At 39.5% G+C, this 25,798-nt stretch overlaps 1 protein-coding gene across 2 annotated transcripts in view; it reads left to right on the top strand.

Annotated features, from left to right (window-relative positions):
• LOC124303326 (tubulin polyglutamylase TTLL5) overlaps positions 1-24,888 on the top strand; it is a 282,756-nt gene extending 257,868 nt beyond the window's left edge. Inside the window, exon 15 of one of the 2 annotated variants that reach the window (XM_046760409.1) lies at positions 24,343-24,888. In XM_046760409.1, the coding sequence (XP_046616365.1) occupies positions 24,343-24,352 (10 nt within the window). In that variant the 3' untranslated portion in view covers positions 24,353-24,888. Of the gene's footprint in view, positions 1-856; positions 5,130-24,342 lie in introns of those variants that run through there. The other variant, XM_046760407.1, reaches the window with a different exon arrangement.
• Positions 24,889-25,798: the final 910 nt, after the last annotated feature.

Here is a 25,798-nt window from a genome sequence, read left to right on the forward strand (position 1 = left end):
ACAAATTGAAAGTGTAAGACCAAAATAATTTTGAAAAATGGTCAAAGTGTCTTAGAACTAGGAAAATAATAAAAAAAAGCTTATGCATTAAATCTGAGGTGGTAAGGGTCTGCAAGCGGCCGAATTGAAGGGAAATGTAGCCCGTATATGAATGATTTCATAGAATATTTTCAAAATTGAAACATTCACATAATTTTAAAACGCAATACGCATCACAATAACAGATTTTGAACTGTAACTCGTGATACATAAGTACATACTTATACTCCAAGGTGTGTTTGAAAATGAATACCTTCTGAAGACTTAAAGTTTTATTGTCAAACATACATGCTGATAGAATTCATTTATAAATATAAATGTAGAAGTGAGTATAGTCTGGCTTGTGAGAAATGCGGATTTGAGATACTCAGAAATTTATTCGACATAAGGGTGGTGTGCGGAAAAATTTCTAAAAAAATACGAATTTTTTATATCAAGATCAGTAGATAATTCTGTGAGAGGTATATATGCGCCTATGAAAAAAAGAAAGGTTTTCGCTGTAACTCTGACCAGGAAGGGATGTAACATTGAAAATTTTTACACTTATGTTCTCGAAGCATGCTTTAATGGCATCCAAATGCTTATTTTTTCGTCACCGTGGACCGTGAATTCCCCCTTATCTGGCTAGAGTATGCTTTGGATCGGTCGGTTCAATAACCAAATGGAAAAAATAATAACTTATAGTTAATTACTTCACATCATATGATTATTACTCATGCATGAAGGATTATTCTTCAAATAACTTTCGAAAGATCGAAGCAATGTATGATGTACGTATGTTCGCCAAAGTAACAATTATGAATTATTTGTGGTGCAGGGAAGAAGATCTGGATGATGTACTAATACTGCAAACACGACTGTATAACTGCGCACACAGCTTTCTAGGCAGGAGTGGGTTTGCGGGAACTCTTCGTGGACCTAATCTATTAGGTTCTTTACCTCATATCACATCACGGGTCCATTCTAATGCAGCCGGCACTGAGCAGTGTAAATGTAACCAGCCTATTAATGGACTAAGTAAGCCTGCACGCTGATGAATGACAGTGGTATCCATCTACTGCGTTCATATCCTTCTAGGTCAATTTTTAAAGTTATTAGACATATTTATTGTATTATCGATATCCGTACAATGCGGCTCAAAAAAGCACAGTGCATTAAAAAAATAATCGACGTAGGCTTGAGAAAATTGTGACAATACATTACTAGAATCTGCCATGCTTACTTTACTACTGGAAAAATCTTTTTCACTAATGTAATTGTATTTTGATCTTGAAAACATATCCAGAGTTTAGTATAACACGTCTCAAACTTGACATAACTGCCTTCATATCATGTTTGTAGTTATATACTGATGCAATTATCTCTTGGCCTTCTACGTGATTGTTTTGAAAATGAGATTTAGTTATTGTGCTTTATTGCCTCGAAAATAATATTTGTAAAACGGCTTCAAGCTAATTATAAACCCAATGCTGAATTCAAAATATTTAAATGCACATAATACACATGGTAATTAATAGCTTTATTGAAAAAGTGTACACTCACAATTCCGTACCAATATGCAATGAAGATATTTTGAAACTGCTTTCTTCGACTATGCTGTCATAGATAATTACCCGGAGAAGAGATATTAATCTCTATTTATACCGGAATATTTGTTATTGTTTCTTCAATTAATTAATTGATAATTGGCCTCGCGTCTAAAACAAACTGGCGTTCAATATTCAGCTGAATGTTTGACTGACATTTAATTAAATAATAACTGTTTTGAAAAATTACTGCCGGTTAATAGAGGAGCTAAATTTTTACGTCAGTTGCTGTTGCCACAATAAGATAATAATTGTTGTACATGGCCCGCTGGATTGGTCAGCTTTTAGACATCGAAATTCATATACTTCATATGATTTCCGAAATATTGTTTTTGTGTGCAAACGGATTAAAGCTTTGTTATTTCTGACTCTACAGGTATTGAAAACAATTTGGACACCAATTAATGTTTTTTTTTTTCAACCAAAGGTTTCCTTTGTCAGCAGGAGTATCGGATATGCATACGTATAGATTTAATGAAATTTATTACTACGATGACAAGTCAAGAGAAAGGAATGGAATCGCTACTTAATATATTTGAAAACAGATAGTCATTTTCGTTAGGAAATGTGTGTTAGTAATAACAACAGAAAGCGTTATTATAATATAAACACAAGCGAACTTAATAGTAATATATTTAAATTGAAATGATGTTGCAGTTACCGTGTCGACAAGATGGACTTTCGAAAACAGTAGAAATAATCGAAGTATGAGTTACACAGGCCATGACCAATTCATGGAATTGGCAGGCCCCAATCCAAGAGTTCGTATCAAATGCCATCTTGCGCAGTATTCGTATCCATCCACTTTATGCCGTGTATATTATCCTAATCGAGCACAAAATGATGTAACATTGGAAATGTTGTGTTTTTTAATTTATATAGGTCCTGATGATATGCTCATGTCTGTTAGTTATTTATAATTTATTCTTGATGCAAATATTCTTCAGACTTTTTTACATCTGCATCAAGATTTTCTTTGAATTTAAGTAGGTTTTGGCTCGTATTTTAATCGAATCAAGTAAGTATATCTCGAAAGGTATATCATCGATCGATAAAGCTTTAGGTGATTCTGATTTATTAGATGTTTATTTAAGATGTTATAGAAATATTTATTGAATGTCAGTTATAAGTAGTATAAATAATACATAACACAAAAAAGGTATTTTCTATTCAAGTTTCACAATGATGCCTAATGGTTTGCTAAATACGTACAAGTAAAATTTTTTAATTCTATCTATGTGTACACATTTATAATTTTATACTATTTGAATTGAATGTAATACAGCAGCTGTATATTAAGAAAAATGACATATGGGGTAGTCCACGTCAACTTGAACGGGATCCGATCCTCACCCCTTTAGATTTGCCCACCAATTAATCGTGATATTCTATCCACTGTGACAAATTTTATGAATTATTACACTTGGTTGTCAGTCTTAGTTTCGAAGCTACCGAATTTGGACATTGTGTAATCAAATTTTTTAAACGATCGTACTTTGAAATTAAAAGGTTGTACGGTAAAAATTCAATACCACAAAAAAAAAACGGCCTTTCATCTCATCCATGCGAATAAATTTTTACAATCTTTTGGAACTATAGAATAGATCTTTATAAACAAAACAAATAAAAAATCTGATTTTGCAAACAACTACATTTTTCAAATTTACATATTTCTATATGAAATTCTGTGACTGGACCTGAAACTTTCAATACTTTGTACGAGATGGTTTGGGCCTCTGTTTAGAAGTTACAGGGTTTTAAGAACGATCGAAAACTTGCAATACTTGGAATAAATACTAGAGAAAAAATCGACAGTTTATAATATATTAGGTATAATATATTTATTTCATAAATTAATTTACCAATTGTTGAAATTGAATTAAATTATTTTATGTGGTAAACTGAATCATGAATTATTAATTTTATAATTTACTTTCATAAATAAATATAATATAATATAAATCGTAGATTTTTCAATACATTTACTAAAATTCACTAAAGAATTCATTTCTTCAAGAATTGAAAGTCCTCATCTGTTTTTAAAATGTTGGATTTTGTAAATAAAGACTCAAACCATCTTTTTTTTAAACGGATTTTATAATTATGTTTTCATAATCGTCTGTTCTATTAGTCCATGAATTTGTAAAAATTTATTCATATAGGTGGGATAACCAGCGAACGTTCTTGTGGCCAACAGTTTTACCGTACAACCCTTTAATTCTGAAATACAATCGTTTTAGAAATTTATATATCAAAAAGTTGTAATTCAGTATCTCCGAAACGGAGGTTGACAAAAATCTTTAATAGAGGTGGACTATATAAAGCTGAGGCTATCATATAAGTAACATATAAGTTAGCAGTCAAACGTGTTAAATTTTTTGAAAGTAGAAAAATGCATTTTAGATTTATTCTCATAATTCCATAAAAGTATGGAGAGCTCAAGTATTTCACAAAATTTTGACTTTCGGGCTTCACTGCCTTATTTCAATGAATATTACAACGTTTGGCTGTTACTTATGGTTGCCAGCTTCAGCCTCGTGTAGACTACCCCGTATGTAATTGTAACAGCTTGCAATACCTACGAATGAAAATAATAACTCTAACATATTTGAGTGATTATTTTGTTTTTATTATTAGTTAGAGTACTTATTTCTCACCATTAATTGAAGAAACTGAGGTCACTTAAATTTTGTAACGAAAGATGAGAGAAAACGTATTGAAAATCTCTGATTTTACAACGTGTGTTTGATAAACACAATCCAACATACGGGTTCTTTTTATTCTTATTACTTGGAAACCCACCAAAGGAAGACTTTGACAGCACACTCGGATTGTGGAAGAAGGCACCATCGTATTCTGTTATATTCGGTTGTTTGCAAATACTGTTTTTAAGTTTCTGAAATAAAATTTCATATGTATGGAGCAAAATTTTTTAAACAAAACTTCGTTGCTACAGTTCATGGCTAGCCCGTTTATGTTAATCTTACCTGTACCGAAATGTGAAAACATTTCGATATCGCTTTGGGAATTAGTTAATTGTAGCATGTGTTTTGACACATTGAGTGGGTTCACTTACTGATGGATTTTGTCTGAAACAATTATAAAGTATTCTACAAATTTCGCCATTCGATATTTGAGATACCTGCAAATCATTGCCTTCGCATGTTCATAGATTGAAATGTGTAAGAAAAAATAGAAAAAAGACTATCTTAGCTGTTAGTATATATTGCTGTTCTTTGAATATCCACAGAGGGAACACAACCTCATCTAATTTTGATATCAATATCCTGTTTGCTTGGTGCAGCTAGCACTTGTGTATTATTACCAAGATGTACATTGTCATTGTACTTAAGAGTTTTGTATTGTCGTAAATTTTAAGCAATTTATAACATTTATATTGTATTGTATTGTATGCAAATTCTGCTGACTGTCACGAAAAAAAAAAAAAATACATCCAAAGAGAATGTTCTTCAATGAGGTCAAGTAATTTCATTTTTATTATTTATTTATGCCACATGCTTTGATTCGGTACTTATATTCGACCAGTGAATTGAATAAATTTTCTAGTCAGCTTATATTGTACATTATTCCAAAAATTATCTATCCTTATATACACCGGATATAAATATAAGGATTGTGAAAATAAATGTAAATCAAAACTGGCAAATCTACGCTAGTTGGAGTCTGAGCTACAAATCAGCTGTTAGCATGAATATTACTGAATGTGATGATAATTTGAAAAATTAAAGAGAATGACACCCCTAAAACAACCAAAAATGTACACTTTAGAACAAGAAGAAGCCGTGCAATAGGGCGGGTCTACTTTAACAAAAAAAATAAGAAAATTGATGTACTCATAAGCCAAAATAAACAGACACGTTTTTCGCGGATTCGCTGAATCGGTATTTGTTATCGAGAAATACCAAAATTAAAACTTGCTTTTGAAATCTTTTGAAAAACATTTTTTTCCGGATGTGCTTGCAAAATTCGATTTTCGAATCCTGTGGAACGTCCATAAAGTGCACCATTTTCGACCAGTGGGGTAAAATGACGTTTAAGATATTTTCCTAGCTGGTTTGTATCCGTCGTTATTCCGGAAACGTTGAGTTGCCTCCATCGATAGCAGTCCGGTCCTATCTGATTAAACATGTAATTTTGTATAACCTTTTGAGCCGTACCTATACGAAATCAATCCTACGCTTGCGATATTTCCGTAGCCGGTTTGTATCCATCGTGATTCGGGAATCGTAGGCTTACGTTGATCCTCCTTTAATGCGGAATCTATCTGTAGTGTATCCTTTAATTAATAGCGGTTTTCGTCCGTGCCTATACGGAAATGTTCCTACATGCGAGGTCACATTCGTAGCCGAGTAGCAATACACGGAAAGTTGTACTTACAGATTCCTGTTACCGACACTTACTGACATTCTCCCCAGACTTGAACCCTTTTCCGCGACGACGTCGAAGTCTGCCGTACTGATTTAAGATCAAAAACGTGCTACCATACCAAAAATTTTATCGGTCGACGGTCAAAATCGCACTGCTTTACCTACACTTCTTATCGGGCGAAGGTCAAAATCTTGCTGCTTTATCGACAATCTTGCCGGACGAAGGTCAGATTTAGGTTCATTATTTGTAACACGAATTATCGAAAACGCGACAGCTAAACACGAAATCGTGATCCGGACGAATGGGTACCTATCTACATCACTGAATTTTCCGAATTTTTATTACGTATAATCGTATTATTGGGCGCCAGGAAAATTAGTTGGGCAAATTTCTTCAAGACAGAGGATTGTGGTGGATTCGGTAGAAATTACACAGAATGTAGATTATCACCGTACCTTATTTATTCTCTCTTTCACAGGTCTTCAAAACACCTCATGGGAATGTTGATGATTTTATTCACCAGACTCTTGCCACGATGTTGCCGCCTGCTGCTTCGTTTACCTCTGCACACGATCATGTTCGTGCGTTGACCGAAGAGAAGTGTTTTAAAACGGGATATGTATAGCGAATCCGATCAGTCATGTCCGAGATGCGGTTTGAGAAACAACTTACTCAGCTTCCCGTGATGAATTTTGACAAACTTTCAGAGCAAAATTTCAAAAGGCACAAACGGCACGGTGAATTACTCCCGAATAGTGTACGTGCAATATTCTGTGGACCATCGAATTGTGGTAAAACTAATGCGTTGCTCACACTCATAACCCATCCCAACGGACTCAGATTTGAAAATATCTATGTCTACTCAAAATCTCGCAACCAACCGAAATACTAATTGTTGAAGCCATTGTTGGACAATGTTGAGAATATGGAGTATTTTGCGTTTACCGAGCGTAAACAAGTGATTACACCGGAAGAAGCACGGCCCAAATCAATAATCGTATCTAACGATGTGTCTTGTTATAGTTATAGTTATAATAATATGTAATATAAGAACCTACTTTTGCATGGGTAGACATCACGTCGTTGACTGTTACTATGTCTGTCAAACGTACGCGCATATTCCCAAACATCTCGTGCGCGACAACGTAAACTTACTCGTGTTATTCAAACAAGACGACATGAAACACAGACATGTTTACAACGACCATGTGAACACAGGTATGTCGTACACAGAGTTTAAAGATGTGTGCTCCGCATGCTGTAACGGTGAGAAGTACGGGTTTCTGGTGATCGACAAAGACAGTGAGCTCAACGAAGGGAATACAGTAAGGGATACGATTCTTTTGTCAGCCTGAAGAAGTAATAAAATCTTACGTTTCCAAGCGAGATACGCAGTACCGTTGCAGACTCAGTTGCGTCAACATGCAGAGCTCTGAAATTCCCAAACAAGAAGATGTCCTACATCAGATCGTTCAAGCGGGTGCTGCGAGCCGTTGAAAATACAGATTGCTCAAGTCGGGCAAGGAATCTACGGCTCAGAAATGAGGTGACATTTTCAAACCAGTAGTGACTCCGTTACGGTTTTCGTTTTGAATGTGAGTGACAGGTGTGCGAAAGAGTGCGAGAGAAAAGGCGAGAATTTAGCAGGATAGCAAAGGTGAGGAGAAAAGGAAATAGGGCAGAGAAGGAGCGGGGAAGACATAGACGGGAGGTCGGGTGAAGGGAATAGGGAGGCAGGGATAGAAGGGAAGGGCCGGTGAAAAAGAAAGAAGGGGGAGAGTTTTGAGGTTAGGCAGAAAGAGCAGGCGGACGGCAATGATTCGGATAAGATAGGAATAGGCAGTGACACCTAGGGAGTAAGAAGGGGGATAGAGTAGACAGGTAGGCGGCGGATAGATAAGGTAGGGAGCGGTGAAGGAGAGAAAGAGTATGAGTAACGCGGGTGGCCAAAAAGAAGGGGCGAACAAGGAAGAGGAGGAGAAAAAGAAAGGTAGGCCGGGGGCAGTAGCAGCGTTAGGGAGGGATAGGAGGCATAGCCTGGGATCGGCGACGGTGCTAGACTTATGGAAGAGAAAGCGGGAGGAGGAAGGGGAAAAAGGGGAGGAGGAGGTAGACGAGTTGCAGGAAAGAGAAAGAGTATTTGGGAAAAGCAGGAAAGTGCACCGGTCGCCGGAGGGTAAGACAGGGGAGGAAGGGAAGGCAGAGGGAGGGGGTATACAAGATATGCTAAGGTTGATTAGGGAAGAGCTAAAGATAGGTCTAGAGGAGGTCAAAGGGCAGGGAAGGGGGATCAGGGAAGAAATGGAAAAGATTAAAGGCGAAATGACTAGAAGGGAAGAGCAGTGGGAAGTAGAGAGGGGGGAGATGAAGGAAATGATAAGGGATCTAGGTAAAAGACTAGAAGAGGTAGAAGAGCGGAGAGGGGGGGAGATGGAAAAGGTAAAGGAGAGGCTGTTAGAATTAGAAAAGAAGAGTGCAGAAGGAGGGGGAGAAAGGCAGGTACAGGGGAATGCGGAAGTGGCGCAGGTAACAATAGATAGATTAAAAGAGATGGAGTGGGCCATAGAGAGGAAAGAAAGGGAAGAAAGAAGGGGAAATATAGTAGTGAGAGGAGCGAGACTTGAGAAGGGAAGAGAAAAGGAAGAGTTGAAAAAGATTTTGCAGCTGATAAAGGTAGAGGTCGAGGTAAAGGATATGTGGGAGGTAGGCGCGAAAAAGGGGGGAGAAAAGGGGATATGGATAGCAAGACTAGGAAATAGGGAGCAAAAGAGGCAGGTAATGGGAAGAAAAAGCCTACTCAAAGGGAGGGAGGAGAGAATAGACGAGGATCTCACCTGGGCAGAGAGAAGAATGAAATGGAAGTTGAGGGAGATAGCAGCTATTGAGGAGAGAAGGGGAAACAGAGTAAGAATAGGATATGCAAAGATCTGGATAGAAGGGAAAATGTGGAAGTGGGATGAGATAGGAGAGGTGCGTAGGGACGGTACAGGGAGAGCAAGGGAAGGGGGGCAAAGGGAGGGGAGGGGAAAAGTAGGGGAAAGCGATAGGGAAAGGTCAGCAAGCGAGGAAAGACAAGAGGGAAGTATAGAAGCACAGGGAAGGGTACGTAGGGAAAGGCAGTCGGGGGAATGGGTAGTGGGCGGGGACAGAGGCAGGTGGGGAGGGAGATAAGGAGGAGAGAGAGGGGAGTAGGCGAGACAGAAAGGGAGGGGTGGAAAGTAGCTTTTTGGAATGTGGCGGGGCTCGCGAGAAAGGATGAAGATTTCTGTAGGGGGCTAGGGGAGTGGGATGTAATATTTCTAATGGAGACATGGATAGAAAAGAAGGGGTGGGAAAGGATTAGAAGTAAGCTGCCAGTAGGGTATAAATGGGAAGTGCAGTATGCGGTTAGAAAAAATAGGAAGGGAAGAGCAATAGGCGGAATGCTGTCAGGGGTAAGAAGGGAGATAGTAAGTGGGGCGGGAGGGAGGGAAGAGGTAAAAGAGGGCATGATAGCAAGGAAAATAAGTGTAGGGGGGGAAAAATGGGTAGTAGTAGGAATATACGTAAATGGGGACCTAAAAGAGAAAATAGGGGAATTGAAGGAGCGGGCAGAAGAGATAGAGGGAGGGGTAAAAGTGTTAGTGGGGGGTGATTTCAATGCCAGGACAGGGCAGGAGGGGGGAGGATGCTGGGGAGAAGGAGAGGAGGAGAGTAGGAGTAGGAAATCAAAGGACAGGAAAATAAACTCGGAAGGTAGGCAGCTGGTGCAATTTTTAGAGGAGACAGGATGGGCAATAATGAACGGGAACATAGAGGGGGATGAGGAGGGGGAATTTACGTATGTAGGAGGGGCAGGGGTGACAGTGATAGACTACGCTATAGGAGACATCGAGGTGAGGGATAGGGTCAAAAGGATAGAGATTGGGGATAGGGTTGACTCGGATCATCACCCGGTAATAGTGTGGTTGAGGGGGGCAGTGGATAGGACAAGGAAGGGAAAAAGAGTAGGGGGAACTAGTAGAGGAGACTGGACGGAGGAGGGTAGGATGAGGTTTAGAACAGAAGTCAAATGGGAGGGGATAGGAGAAGGGGATGTAGGGAAAGAGATAGAGAAAAGAATAAGGGAGCTTAGACGAGCCTTAGATGTAGGAAGGAGGGGGAGGGAAGCGAAAAAGGGATAGTGGGATGAGGAATGTGGGCGAAAAAAAGCGGAAGTTAGGCAGAGTCTAAGGAAATGGAGAAAGGGGGAGGGGGAAGGGGATGCGTATAGAAAGGGAAGAAGGTAATATAATAGGCTATGCGAGGAGAGAAAAAAGAAAGAAAATGAGGGATTCATAAAAGAAGCAGCGGAAGCAAAGACAGAAAGCAAGGAATGGGAGATAGTTAATAGGGAAAGAAAGAAGTGGAAGAGGGTGAATGAAGAAATAGGAGATCAGGAGTGGAGGGAGTATTTCATGGGATTATTAGGCGGGGTAGAAAGCAAGGTAACAGAAGGCGGAGAGTCGGTAAATAGGAAGGGGGACGGGGAAGGGGAGCTGCAGAGGGAAGAGATTAAAAAGGTGATGGGAAAGCTGAGGGATGGAAAGGCACCAGGGGGGGATGGAATAGTTAGCGAGGTATGGAGGTATGGGGGGGAAGAAATGGAGCAGTGGATATGGAAAACATGTAACAGAGTTTGGGTGGGGGAGGGCTGGCCAGAGGATTGGAGGGAGGGATTGATAGCGCCGATAGTTAAGAAGGGGGAGGGGAAAAGGGTAGAAGACTATAGGGGGGTGACTTTGATGCCAACTCTATATAAGGTGTATGCGATGGCATTAGCGGATAGGTTAGAAAGAGAGGTAGAAGAAAAGGGCTTGATACCACAAAACCAAACGGGTTTCAGAAAAGGCATGGGCACCATTGACAATATATATATACTTAATTATTTAATCAATAGGCAGGTGGGAAAGGATAAGGGAAAGATGGTGGCGTTTTTTGTGGACCTGAAAGCTGCTTTTGATTCAGTGAACAGGAAGGTGCTGTGGGAGACTATGGAAAGGAGAGGGGCGAGGGAAGGGCTAAGGGTAAGGATAGAGGAAATTTACAAGGAAACAAAGAGTCGAGTAAGGAGCGGGGGAAAGCTAGGAGAGGCGTTTTGGACAGCGAGGGGGGTAAGGCAGGGATGTCCGCTCAGTCCGCATGTGTTCAACCTGCTGCTGGCGGACTTAGAAGAGGAAATGGGGAGAGGGAGAAGGGTTGGGGGGGTGGAGTTAGCCGGTGGAAGGGTATGCACTTTAGTTTATGTGGATGATATAGTGTTACTAGCGGAAAGTGAAGAGGAAATGGAGGTAATGATTAGGAAGTTAGAAAGGTATATGGATAGGAAAAGGCTGACGGTAAATGTAGGGAAATCAAAGATTATGAGATTTAGGAAAGGAGGCGGCAGAAGGAAAAACATAGATTGGAGATGGAAAGGGAAAAGGATAGAGGAGGTGAAAGAGTTCAGCTATTTAGGGTATAGAGTAAAGTGCAATGGGGGACAGGAAGCACAGGTGAAAGAGAGAGTACGGAAGGCAGGGGTAGTAATGAGGCAGGTATGTGGAATAGGAAAAAGAAGGTTTGGGAGGGATTGGGAAAAAAGGATTTGGTTATTTGACAGGCTAGTATGGACGGTAATAGAGTATGCATCGGAGATATGGGGGTGGAGGGAGTGGAGGGCGGTCGAGGCGGTACAGGATAGATTTTTGAGATGGACATTAGGAGTGGATGGGAGAACACCGGGATATCTAGTAAGGGAGGAACTACAGAGGGAGAAACTAAGGATTAGGGCAGGGAGAAGGACATGGAATTTTGAAAGGAAGCTAGAGAGAGGGGAGGGTAGCGAGTTAGCTAGGAGATGCTGGGAAGAGATAAGGGACAAGGCAGAAGCTGGGAGGCAGGGATCGAGGTGGGAAAGAGAAAGGGAAAGTTTCTTTGCGGAAAGGGGAGCAGAGAGTAGAGAGGTAGTCGCGAGAAGGGAGAGGGGCGAGATGGAGTTTAGGGAAATAGAGGAGAGAGAGAGGGAAGAACAGAGAAAAGAGAGGTGGGAGAAAATAAGGGAATCGAGGTACAACAGATGGTACAGGCTAGTGAAAGGAGAAGGGATACCAGGATATCTGGGAAAGGGATGGGGAGAAAGCAGGTGGATAAGGGTGGCAAGATTTAGGTTAGGAAGCGAGATGAAGGAGGCAAGGTACTGGGAAGAAGAGGAAAAGAGAAGGTGTAGGGTGTGCGTGGGGGAGGAGGAAACATGGGAGCACGTATGGGAAAGGTGCGTAGGCTGGGATAGAAGGGAGGAAAACTGGCAGGAGGTGGTGAGGGAGATGTTAGGTGAGGAGGGGGGGGGGGAGAAGTCTGGATGAGAGAATTGGAAAGGATCAGGGATGTACAAGAGAATGAAAGAGTGAGAGATGAATGGGAAATGGAAGTCGATTAGGATAAGGACGAATTAGGGAATAGAATAAGGTAAAATAGGATAAGGTTAAGTAAAGATAAGGATAAAAAGTAAGAAAAGGATAAGAGGGAAAGTAAGGGAATGGCAAGGCAATGGCACAGGACACAGGCAATTAGAAATTAAGTAAGGATAAGGTAGGAAGTAAGAATTAGGGTAAGAATAGGTTAAGAAAACATGTAAAAAAATATTGTAAAGGAAGAGGAAAAGGAAAGTCCTTGTAACCCCAAGGGGAACAATAAAGATTACATACATAGTGGCTCCGTTGCAAAAACTGCTGAATGTTACAAAAGATACTGAACCTGTGAAACCAGAGGTGGAAGAAATTAAAGAAGAAATGAAGCAGGTGAAAAATGAAACGGAAAATGAAACTGTCTCGGAAATGGACGATTCCTTTGCTTCGGCAGGAGATAAAACAATCGTAGAAACACCGGTCGAGCAAATCGAGGATGAGTATTTTGCACTGATGAGAGATGCAAAGACTGAAGGCGAATTGGACAACGTGTACGGTGTACGCAACCTCTCAAACGGGCTAATGATTGGTGATTCGTTAATATCTTTTGAGAGTAACTACATTCGTATTGGCGATACGCGTTACCCGGAAACGAAGGGTTTGCTGGAACTTTAGTTCAAAAAGAAGCCTGACGGTTCTTCTGTAAGCGCCGGAGATCGGGAAAATTTCAAAAACATAATCCTCGCAACGAACGCGCATAGAAAGTATTACTCATCTGATGGGGCTGATCGAAACGATAACAGTTACAAATTCAAAAATGTCATTGCCGAATTGATGGATTATTCCCCATCACCTCGCGAAAGGGTAAAGGTCTACTTCCGCAAGCTATGATCACACGACAAGGTGTTGAAACGGAAAACGTTTTCTGGGATGATCTAAACGAGTTAGTGGAGCGTCTTCGTTTACTCCTGGCATCTCAGGCAGCGGGAAATCCAAGTCAAAAAAACGAAATAATCTCCATTATCGAAGAGCTACGCGAAGCAGGAATCATTTATTAAGCAGCTCCTATCGTTTTTGCATTCATTACCGAGATGAGCGTCGACGTGATTGGACGGCATTTGGATAAAAACACGGCCGCGAGCACTCGCGGTCCTCCGGGTGTCGGATTTCAAATAACAGCGGACGGGAATTACGATATACGGAAAAAGAGACTGTGCAATGTCGCAGATCCCGCAGAGCCGAACAATGGTGTCACTTTGAAAATCTTGAGACGAAAATTCAACGTGCTGCAAAAACAAATCGACAACCTCGATCAAATGATCAAAGCTTTAGAGCTCACCACGGAGAAAGCCTTGGATACCTTTTACACAGACATTAAAACAGGCAGAGACCTGTCGATTTGAAACGCTGATAACATTTCTCAGTTGGACACCTGACTGAGAGCGTTGGAATATGAAGGAGGAAAAGCAAGCACTGGTGACGGAACTGCATAAGCCTGCACGCCGGAATTACCCGCCTCGACGTGTAGATGCGCGCGGCATCGACGAGACCTGGCAGGAGGATCTTGTTGATATGACGTCGTACGCTGGACAAAACAAAGGTTACAAGTACATGCTCACGGTCATTGATATTTTTTCACAGTATGCGTGGGCTGTACCGATAAAGAGCAAGTCTGGAGATGATGTTACGAAAGCAATGGAATCTGTGCTTGTTCAAGGACGGGTGCCGAAAAATTTACACGTCGACAGAGGAACGGAATCTTACAACTCGAAATTTGGATCGCTCATGACACGTTACGGAATCAAACTTTACTCCACGTACAGTAATTTGAAGGCTTCGATCTGTGAACGTTTCAATCGGACCCTGAAAGGTAAAATGTGGAAACGGCTCAGCATGCAAGGAAGCTACAAGTGGCTTGATATCTTATCTGATTTGGTTTCGGTTCACAACAACGTCAAACACCGAACCATAAGAATGAAACCGTCGGATGTCACCGTTGCGAACAAGAGGCTGTTATTACGTCAGGCGTACGGAGGGCTTCGAGCGATACCTATCATATCGGCAAAATTCAAATCCGGCGACAAAGTTCCAATCAGCAAATTAAAAATGTGTTCGAGAAAGGTTACACTCCCAATTGAACGACTGAAATATTCACGATGAGTCGAGTGGAAAATACTCATCCCGTGACGTACAAGCTCAAAAACTACCGAGATCAACCTATCGCTGGTGGTTTCTACGAAAAAGAGCTCCTCAAGGTTGAACATCTGGATATCCATCTGGTGGAGAAGGTGCTCAAGAAGCGTGGAAGAAAAACATACGTTAAATGGTTAGGTTTTGACAGTACACACAACAGTTGGATAAATGAATCGAACATGTAACATTCGAATGAATGAATTTTTTGTAGAAACGTATGTGCCTATTCATTTTATACCCGACACATAACAAGTATGCATCTTTATTTTTTAGACAATCGACAGACATATGCATCGTTGTACAATTTTTTATATTTCGGAGCGTTCTTATTCACTACCCTACATAATAATGATATTTCATACATCATGGTAGAGTTATAAATTACAAAGCTAAGGTGTAGGCTTGTAGCCCCACGGAAGCATATCGGTTGTGTTTTGAAACACGATCCGCTTGTCGTCATTCCAGCTCAGTGCCACCCTCTACAGTTCTACGGTGTATAATTCGTGCTTTCGACCTAATATCAAATGCTGATTTGTAGACAAATTTTCACGGTTCGAAACACATTCCAACTAATCGTTGAATGTTATTTTTCTCAACGCTGATCCTTTGACACCTTTGGCACGTTTCTTGTCTTTCTCATCTCCCAAGACTCGGAATGCGTACAATTTAGCTCTTAATCACACAAATTCCAACATTATTTTTCCGTTTTTCTCATCTTTCATCAAGCCGAGAACTTTTTTGTTCGCTAGAGGCATTTCATAAACGTTGTCAAGCGGATAATTAGACGTATCGAATTTGTGCAAGTCCTCCTTCATTTTTTCGTGTATGTCGGGGACGGTAAAATTGTAAATCAAACTGTCGGTATCCGTATACATTAATTTTGCTCGATTGCCGAATTTTCGTTCAATATAATCATAATGAAAATCGTAGATATATGTTTTGGCCAGATTCATGATGGAGAAACCTCTATACGATGGTTTATTCAACTTGACTTTCGTCTTACTTATTTCAACGATAATAATATCTGGGTCGAAAACGGTGCAGCTGTGAAAATAAGGTTTGGCTACGGTAGCTCTAGCACCGTATCTTCCATCCCATTTTGTGATCAGCCTGACATTTCTATACTTCCTAACATTTTCCATTGTTTTGCCAAAAACTGAGTTTTTCATCAGTTTGTGAAAATTTTTCTCTAATTCGTTGTGAGATTTTTTGCGCAAATCGGTATTGAAATCTATGTATTTTTTGAGCCACGGGGTTAGTCTGAATTTGAGAACTCTGTGAATTTTGAGTAATTTTAAGCCTCATTGTAAGCACTGTTTCAAAACGCTATAGTGAACAACGTAGTTTTTCTTGGAAAGTAGCGTGGGATTCAATTTCGGTTGCTCACTATTCGAGATCGGAGGTATAAAGTGCTCCGGACACAGTGGTAAATCCTTATGAATTTCATGTAGTTCCTCGGGATATTCCAAATCCACCTCCAATATATAACCAAACTCCGCATCGTCCAAGATGGTAAGAACGTCGCATTGTCCAAAGTCTGATAACCATTCGAAGCAACTGTATGGCAGAGCAAAGCTCATAGCAGCACCGTACAAGTTATTGATGTCAAAGTACATGAGATAAGATTCTTCGACCTCAGGATTGAATTCCTCTCCATGTACCTGTTGTTAGCATTTGCGTATCTGTTCGAGCACTGTGACACACCACCACGAATACCTTTTTTGATAAACATAACCATATCTATGTCGGTGAGAAGCTCAAGCTCGATGTCGGTAAACTTTAACATCGCATCAAACGACAGACCGGGCGCGATGTAATAACGTAATGGGTCCAGGTTGTACGTTGTCCAACAGCTCTGTCAAAAGTTTTGAAAAACGTCGGCTAGTCAAAACACGTCCGTCTGTGAATACAAGTCCGAATACTCTCCCAAAGTTTGAACGTTAAAAGTTTGCCAAACTTCACATGCATGTGCATAGTCTTCGTCTGATATATCCCGATCATTTAATTTTGAGTAAAATTGTTGTTCGGATGGTAGCCGTCTGTCCTCGAGCTTCTCACAACTGTCTATGTATTCGTACGGGAACCCCCCTTATCTGGTCAATAACTCAACTTCATTTGAGCTACGATAAAATTTTCGTGTGATTGATTTCTGATCATCACCGAGATACGTTGCCAATTTCTCAAGACTACTGGGCATGAAACGGTACGAATTTACGAATCTAAATTTTATATCTGTCCCCTCGACATATTATGTAAAAGCAATGTACTTTTATTTGTTTACGGGTAGAAGCTCAATTGTGCCCTTGAACGATGTAGCCAGTGCTTTGATCAAAAAATGTGAATCGTAACCCGACAGATCAGGGAATATTACTGGGATAGTGTGCGAATTTTGGTAATTTAGATTGCAACCTCGATGAGCAGCATCACGGTACTTTCCCATGAAATGGCAGTGATCACGATGTTTCACGTCTGTGAGTGTAAACGGTTTTTCACAAATGTGACACACTGTTGTTGAATGAAATTCGTTGATTTGATTGAAATTGAGCGGTTCCATCGGTACAACAGTTTTGAAATAAACTTCTAACGAATGTGCCAATTCCGCTAACTCATTCACAAACCATTGAACGCAAGTCTCTCCACGATTAATTTTGAATTTTGAAAGCAAACCGTCAAACGCACGATGTAGATAGTAAGCTATACTATACGGAAGATGCTTCTGATAAATTGTTCTTGTACCCATTTTTTTGAGCGTAGGTTCCAGTGAACATTCGAGATCGGCGTCAATGCAGAATGGAACTGTTTCTTTGTGCTTGAAATATTCAAATTTTAGTATTTTTTCCTCATCTGTAGGTAGAACAACTCTAGTTTTGTTTAAATTCATGCAATCTAGATTATGCTTCAACAAACACTTTTCAGATCGAAAGTGAGTCAAACATCTATCACATAACCAAGTGCGACATTTATGCTCAGAAATTTGAGATCTCGTTAATCGAGACAGATTTCGAACACAAGTACAATGAAAGATTCTATTTTTTTCATAATTTTCCATATCTACATCATCATCGTCATCGCCAGTGATTTTAGTTTCTATCGCTAAAAGATGAATTACAAGTTTGTCAGACTTGTTTCGGCTGAAATAAATGGGTACGATTTCACTGCGCTTTTGTTTTTCCGTACTTTCTTTACCATAAACGTTGATTGAAAGTTTGTTGAGTTTCTCAAATTTTGGAATCTGGTCCAAAGACATTGGAAAATGCAAACCTTCGTATTGTAGCACTGAGCTGAAATGCGGATATGAAGTAATTTTACTGGGATTGTTGTTGTCGGCTGGGAACAGAGCTGCGGTGACCGACCAAAGAAAGCAATACGAGTCGCTGTCACGGATGTTGACGACAGCCTTCTTGTCTTGAATATCTTTGGGTAGTGTTGTGTATGTGAAGACACCGCCTCGTAGTGGCACGTACTTGTTGATATTCACAGTCGAATTGATTATTTCAGTCAGCGACCAGCCTGAATCCTTTTCCTGGAAATCTTCCACCTTTTTCAACAAACGCTCCGTCGCGTTTTCGATGAACCATTCGTTGATATTTGTTGTCTGAAGGATGATTTCATTTCTCGTATTAAAAAATTTGATCTCTTCCACCGTGCGATCATCTTTTCTAACTTCAAATTCACAAGCCAGGATAATGTTGGCTTTCAAGCTCCTGTCTTTCTTCGGAGCGTTTTTTAGTCTTATCACAGCTAGTACCTTTGCGTCTTCTAGAAATCTCTCCACATCGTTATGCTTCAAAGTGACGATGGATCCAGTTCGAATTCTCTCCTCGAAAGCTGATTCCAAATCTTCCCAGTGACCTCGATCGCTTCTTCTTACTCTCCGCGTACCTTTACCCGATTTCTGAAGACGTTTGAATTTTTCCGCAAGCGCGTTCAAGAGTCCGATCGTTGTGATAATTCTCGTCTTTTCTCCAATCGATGAAGCCTTTCGCAAAATTTTGTTCAGAAGCCGAATATTTCGACTTCCAAATTTTATCCATTTCTGAATCTCTGCTGTTTATGATGATTTGTCCAAGATTTTGTACACCGATTTCATAATATCGATCAATCTCAAACCCTTCACGGATTGCATCTTGAGCTTTTCCCTCATGTATACTTGACAAGTTGAGACCTAATGATCGTTTGCAGTGATGACCATCCCTTTTATAGGGCAGCTGTACGTATGTTTGTGTATGCGCGCGCACCTTTCAGCATTCTTAGAGCGGTAGTAACCCAACACCGCAGATCCATGGCTCTGAATGTACCGCGACTATCGGTCGACCTTGCACTCTGGTCTTGACTGAACCCGTTCAAAATTCATCGTTGAGTTTACATGACAGTTACAAGCCAAACAAATGTCACGTGGTTGATATCAAACCGACATCCGGGTAAGTGAAAAACAATTCTTAGAACCATTAATTTTCGAATGTCGCGTGGTTGATACCGTGGGAAAGGAATGTGATGTGGTTGATGTTACACATCAGCGATATCCGAGTGGATCAAAAACAATTCTCGGAACTATTAAATTTGGAATGTCACGTGGTTGATAACGTGTGAAAAGAATGTGGGGGGGTGGTTGATGTTACACATCAGCAGTCCTATCGTGGGACAGGAATTTGAAGTGGTTAATGTTACACATCAGCAGTCTAATCGTGGGAAAAGAATGCGGGACGGTAGAAAAGTTCTCGCCCTCGCTGCGCCCTCCACCGTTAGCAGGCGAACATTACAGACTTTGACCTTTGGTCGGTAAAACAGCATGATTTTTACCCTTGATCGATAAGAATTGTCGGTAAGGTAGTGCGATTTTTCACCGTCGACCGATATAACCGTCGGTAAGGTTGCACGTTTTTGACCTCAAGTCGGTACGGCAGAGCACGTTTTATCTGACGAGAGTGGGGGTAACCTTCAAGGGTTTGCGTCTGGGATGTGCGGAGCGGCTCGGTCGGTAAAGAAGGTGTTTGTACTCAGAACCCCCCTTGCTATACTACTGCATTGCCTTTTGGTCGACTCGGACGAAAATTTATACAAATTCCGTTGTGTCTCTATGGGCCGACGCTCAGGCGTTCATCGGCCCACCATCGGCCCATCGGTCTAGGGTCGACTCTGGGAGCGGCGCATGGCCTTTCGGTCGATTCAGATGAAAATATTCACAAGTCATGTTGTGCCGCCTCGGGGACTCGGCGCATTGCCTTTTGGTCGACAAAAGAGTCGCAAGATCCCTAGGGTTAAAGGTGACCGATGGTCGACGTATCATCAAACTTAGGGCCACGTTTCGACGACTCACGTCGGCTTACCGGCTTTGGGTTCACCTCTTCGACCGGGATATTATTGCCCATCCCGGCACGGGACGTAACCTCCCAAATCCCGACGAAGCGAGGTCTACCGGTCCCTTCGGTCACTTGTCGGCCTTGCGTTTGAATCGGCGATTCGAACTGCGTTCCTCAAGGGGCACCGGGGACGCAAAAATTTTTGTTCCAAGTCCCCGGACACGCATTGCCATCACACGCTTAGCGAGCACTACCGGTCCGCCCATGAATCATCCGATAGGACGAGCAATGCGTCGCTTGACCGGAGTCGAACCAACGCTGTAACATTGAAGCCTCTCTAATCGACAAGACAAATCCCCAAGCCTAGGGCTGAGTCTCAACAGATTGCAGCGTGGAAACTACTCTACCGAGTACAACACCCGGCCAGGTACCTAAGTCGTTTACAGATGATTCCGAGTCTTCACATCCAACTGGATGACCCATGATCGACTGTTCGAGGTGAGACCGAGGAGCCGGAAGACCCCCACGAATGCCGAAGACCTAGCCCGGCAAACAGAGCTCGTGCAATGACCGATCCGTGGACTCGCCTCCTAGTAAAGTCACATTGTTTTGAGCCTGTCGACCCACGAGATTCCTATAAATATCGCTTCCCCCTCTGACTAGAGAGGATACGACCTTAGAGGCGTTTAAGCTTAATTTTACGGATGGTAGCTTTGCATCAGCGGACGCTCAACCGATTGCGTGAACCAAATGTCCGAACCTGCGGTTCCTCTTATACTGAGCAGGATTACCATCTGTAACACTTTATCCTACCAGAATTGTGCAAGCAAATGAATAAACAAATTAAAGGTAAAATAATCGATAAAATTGTATAGATACAATGGTGTAGATAAATGTACTCAAATAAAGAGATTAAAATAAATAGTAGAAATAAAAGTGGGCATATAAAAAAGATCAAAAGTTATCCATTCACACACTTTACAAATACGCCTCCGATACACAATATATAAAATACCACTGGTTCCTTGTTTTTTTTCGTCGAATACTGTTATAACCGATTAATCACTTTCCAATCCAGATATTCTTCTTTCCCTCCCTCTCGTTCGATGGATGCTTGTAATTCTTGTCTTCACTTTTTGGTTTCGTAGTTTCCACACGTTGTGTTAGGAGATGAGAGCAGCCTGGATCGTAACGGTATCGAAGATTTGGTGAATTATGTACTGTATGATATATGTGGAACTTTGCAAATTTTAAAATTGATTATATTTTCGACTTCTGCGGAGTATTCTGATCTAAGGTCTGTACTAGTTGGCGTCTTTCCGCAGATTCTTCTTCGCTGATATCTTCCGGATTTGTTGCCGGTTCCACCAGACTGGTCAAATCTCACTCTCGTTCCGTCCGGTCAAATCCGAAACATATTGCCGCCCATATTCATATGCTCGTAGTGTCACATTACCCTCCTTTTTTCATGGACGTTTTCATCGTTTATGAAAAACAAAAAACTGTCAGTACACTTTGTTTTATTTCACTATTGCTACGTTTTCCCACTCATACGTTCACGCATACACACATTCCTTAGTCATTCATGGTACCTAAATCCTTATAATCTATTTAATAAAATTTTCTTAATATGTCACCTTACACTTAATTGTTTCTGGGTGAGACATGGAGGATCAATCGGACCTGTGCGATCATGAAATTTATCTGCTAATTTTCAGAAACATCCTGCATACTAGGTGGATTGACGATACAACCTTAAATTCACCCTGTTGTATACGCCTTCTACTTTATTTTCATCATTAACTTCAACTAACAAATAAGCATTTTTTCCAATGATACTTGATATTGATTAATGTTATTCTTGAATATGAAGGTCATAACTCAAAACACTTTTTTATAGTGTCAACATTTCAGCCCTGATGGGGGCCCTCCTCAGAACCAATTTATTTAAACATCTGTCACGAACAAAAATAATAAAATAATGTACAACTCCGTTATAACAAATTAAGAATATGTGGTTTAGATAATAAGCAAGGATGTTTATGCAGATATACATGAAAGGAGTTACCTAGTGTGGGATGACACTTTCAATGACAGCAGACAGGGAACACTCTTAAGTAGTGAATGCGTGTTGGTAAATAAATAATAAATAGAAACAATAAAAAACAAAAGCCGAAACACACTGCGATCGCGCTACGTAGTTCCCAAGACTCCTTGTAGTTAATTTGATAAAATAAAACACACAGCCGTTATAGGTTTAAATCAAGAGCACATTTGCACATGTGGAACGTCCAGTGTGTAGTGGGGGGAGATCGATATCGATAGTTATCAGAGCAAACGCAGAGTCAACGGGTTAAAAGGAAACCAAAATTTTGTTAAGAAGGTAAAATCGAGAGCAAGCTCAGTCGGTAATGGATAATTACAATGGTTGTATCACAGAGGTGTAAATAGTACTCAGATGTTCGATGTCTTGTCTTCGATTGACAGAATTGGGATGTGCAACAATATTTCACATTTCTAACAGTAGCCTATTGTAATACAATGGTTCAACGTCAATAATGCTGGCTTGAGAATAATTGAAAGAATGGTCGAAATCGATTCCATGCCTCGTCAGTGCAGTATAATTATCCTCGTGTTCATGGATATTGCGTTTATGCTCGGTTATCCTGGTGTGTAGTTGCCTACTTGTTTGGCCTATGTAGGACGTGTTGCATTGGTTGCAGGGAATTTTGTAAACTACACCAGAACGCATACCCGGGGGTAAGGGGTCCTTACCCGAATCAAACATAGAGGATAGATCATGTGCACATTTACCCACAAATTGAATTTTGTACTTAAAGAATGTTCTGTTGAGTGACTCAAACAACCCCGCAACGTATGGGATGGAAATATAGTTTTTTTTGATTAGCTTGTGCAGCAGATGCATCGATATTATTGTTGGAGCTAGTCGATGACAAGATGGAATCGTATTTGAACTGTATATGCTTGTTGAGCAGACGAGATGGATAGTCATTTTTACTTAGTACCTGCTGAATCAAGGACATGTTTTTGTTATGAAATTCCATACTTGAGAGTCGGATCGCTCTGTCAACCAAGCAATGAATCGTTCCAATTTTGTAAGATTTGGGATGTTGAGAATGGAAATTTAAATACCTTTGTGACCAGGTAGCCTTATGAAACCAATCTGTTTTGATGAGCTGGTTATCATTAATGATCAAGACATCTAAAAAGCTAATTCGATGATTAAACTCTATTTCAGAGGTAAATTGTAATCTCGGATGGAATTGGTTGAAGACAGATAGCATTTCTGCAACTTTATCCGAAGGGACAGCTGTGATTATGTCATATATATATATTCATCAGTTTGTGATTATGTCATCTACATTTCTGAAATAGAATGAAGGCTTGAAGTCCAGTTTGTTGAGACAATATTGTTCAAGATCATCCAAAACTAAATCCGACAAAATTGGAGAGAGCGGCGAGCCCATCGGTAAACCATAAGTTTGAGCATATATGTTCTGATTAAATTTGAATATGGCAGCCTTAAAACAGATGTGTAATTTACTTTGTGTAAATTAACACGGTCAATAACAGTAAAATAAAATTTAATTATTGCATAAATAACCATCAAAAAATTGACAAAATAACGTTACAATAAATAAATAAAATAAATAAGCATAAATAAGTGAATAAATATACTTTTTAGGTTATAATATAACTTTTATCGTTATTAAAAATTTCTTTAGAAGCAAATGAACATTTGACTGCTTGTCCAGTGAAAAAAAAATATAAATTATGGAAATACAGTGATCAGGAGGTAATAATTTAATATTAATATGATGCTCTATTACATTTTTCAGTGTCATGATTAATATCCTACTTTACAACATTTATAAACTGTGATGATTATTTGTAAGAAAACAAAAAATGTGACAAGTATTTGACACCTCTTGCTTTAAAGAAATAAATTAAATACTTGTTAACTAACGATGGAAACGACTATGAATCTCAAATAAGCATGAGCTAATTTTAAAAAAAGTCACGAGAAGAATAATATTAAATATTTATTGATAAAAAAATGCACATTCAAAAAATTGAAAAATTTGTAAGTGAATTTTTTTTATTTATCATTTTTAAATAGTAACTATTTGTTCATTTATTTAAAATCTGAAAAATTTACATTTGTTTGCTTAATTTAGAGTCACACAATAGGGTAATACATTAGTATTATTTTATAAATAATTAACAAATAATTGATTGTTTGCAATATTTTCTCATTATAAAGTAAAAATAATTTGTAATAACATTGTTTTCTTTCAATTTCATCACAATGAAATTTCCAAACAATCGTAAATTTTCTTTACATACTATTAATATGTAATTACGTTATTGCATAATATTAAATATTAATTATAATTCTTCATCTTTTAGGTTCCTTTGAAGACACAACAAAGATGGAAAAAATGCATGGAAAATTACCATGCCTTAGAGGTTCGTGTTGATTTAAACCAACAAATAAAGGTTTCAGATACGAATTTAGATACTGATTTAAATGCGGACCCAGACGCTGATTCAAATGCAGACTTTGAAGATGATTTAAATACGGATTCTGATACGGACTCAAATGCGGACTAAGATGTGGACTCAAATGTCGATTCAAAAGCGGACTCAGATATAGACTCAAATGTGGACTCAGAAGCAGACTTAAATGCGGATTCAAATGCAGACTCAGATCGTAAAGAAAATATTGAAAACGACCCTGATAATAGTGAAAATGATTCTAATAGATGTGAAGAAGTACAACGGCAAACTTTTGAAATGATATACGATGGTAGTGACATGAACGTTCCTAAAGCTGTTTCTTATTTAATGGATTTATGGTGTTACTATTAGCCTGCTTCTGTACTTTCTATCGTATTTTGAGCCCTATTGGCTTTATATTTCATTCCATACTCTTTTGTAATAGTAGTGTGCTTTATATTTCATTTCTGTTGTTGCTTATTATATTTTTATTTATTTTTGTGCTTATTGTACCGTATATCGAGTTCCTTGGACTACAACCGAGCGTAGAATCAGCCTCTAAATATTACCGCACCTTTTTTTTCTATTACTATTGGCAATTTTATATTATTTTTGCCTGTTATTCTTTTCTCTGTATTTTGTTAAGTTAAGTTCTGCGAATTATTCTTGTGTACTGCAGTGTATTTAGTGTATTTCTTTATTTTGTAAACTCTCCGAAATTCTCACTCTCTCATAATTTTGTATTTCGTATTCTCTCAAAAGTTACGTTCAGGAATTCATTGTTTAATTCCTCAGGTCCGTGATCGTTATAAATTATTGACTCTATCGTTTATGAATAATTCTATCGAGAGTTATGTTCAGGAATTCATTGTTTAATTCCTCAGGTCCGTGATCATTATAAATTATTGATTTTACCGTTTATGAATAATTCTACCGAAAGTTATCTAGTCGACCGTTTACACTACCGATTTTGTAAATTGTTAATGAATGTCAATCTCTCGTACTGGTTATAATCTATGGTAAATTCGTCGTATTACCTACCGAACTATTGTTACGTTGTTTTCTACCGATTGCAGTAGAGTTCTCTCGTTTCTAATCGACAGAATAATAATTTTCGTAGCGTCATTTGCACCTTGGGTAAGATCACGTCGCCCAGTGACGTGTAGTTTTAAGTAAATTCTTGCATTATATCGCATCTCCCGACCTACGTTCATTTTTCTCTGTTAACTGCCGTCTCTCGTTTCAAAGCTACCGTTTACTGCTATTCTACCGAAATTATTGTGAACAACGATTGCTTATTTTATTAACTACCGCTGTCGATACCATTTTATTTGCCTGTCTCAACCATGTAAACTTCTCGACAATA

Source organism: Neodiprion virginianus, chromosome 4 (assembly GCF_021901495.1).
Source record: "Neodiprion virginianus isolate iyNeoVirg1 chromosome 4, iyNeoVirg1.1, whole genome shotgun sequence".
Lineage (NCBI taxonomy): Eukaryota > Metazoa > Arthropoda > Insecta > Hymenoptera > Diprionidae > Neodiprion > Neodiprion virginianus.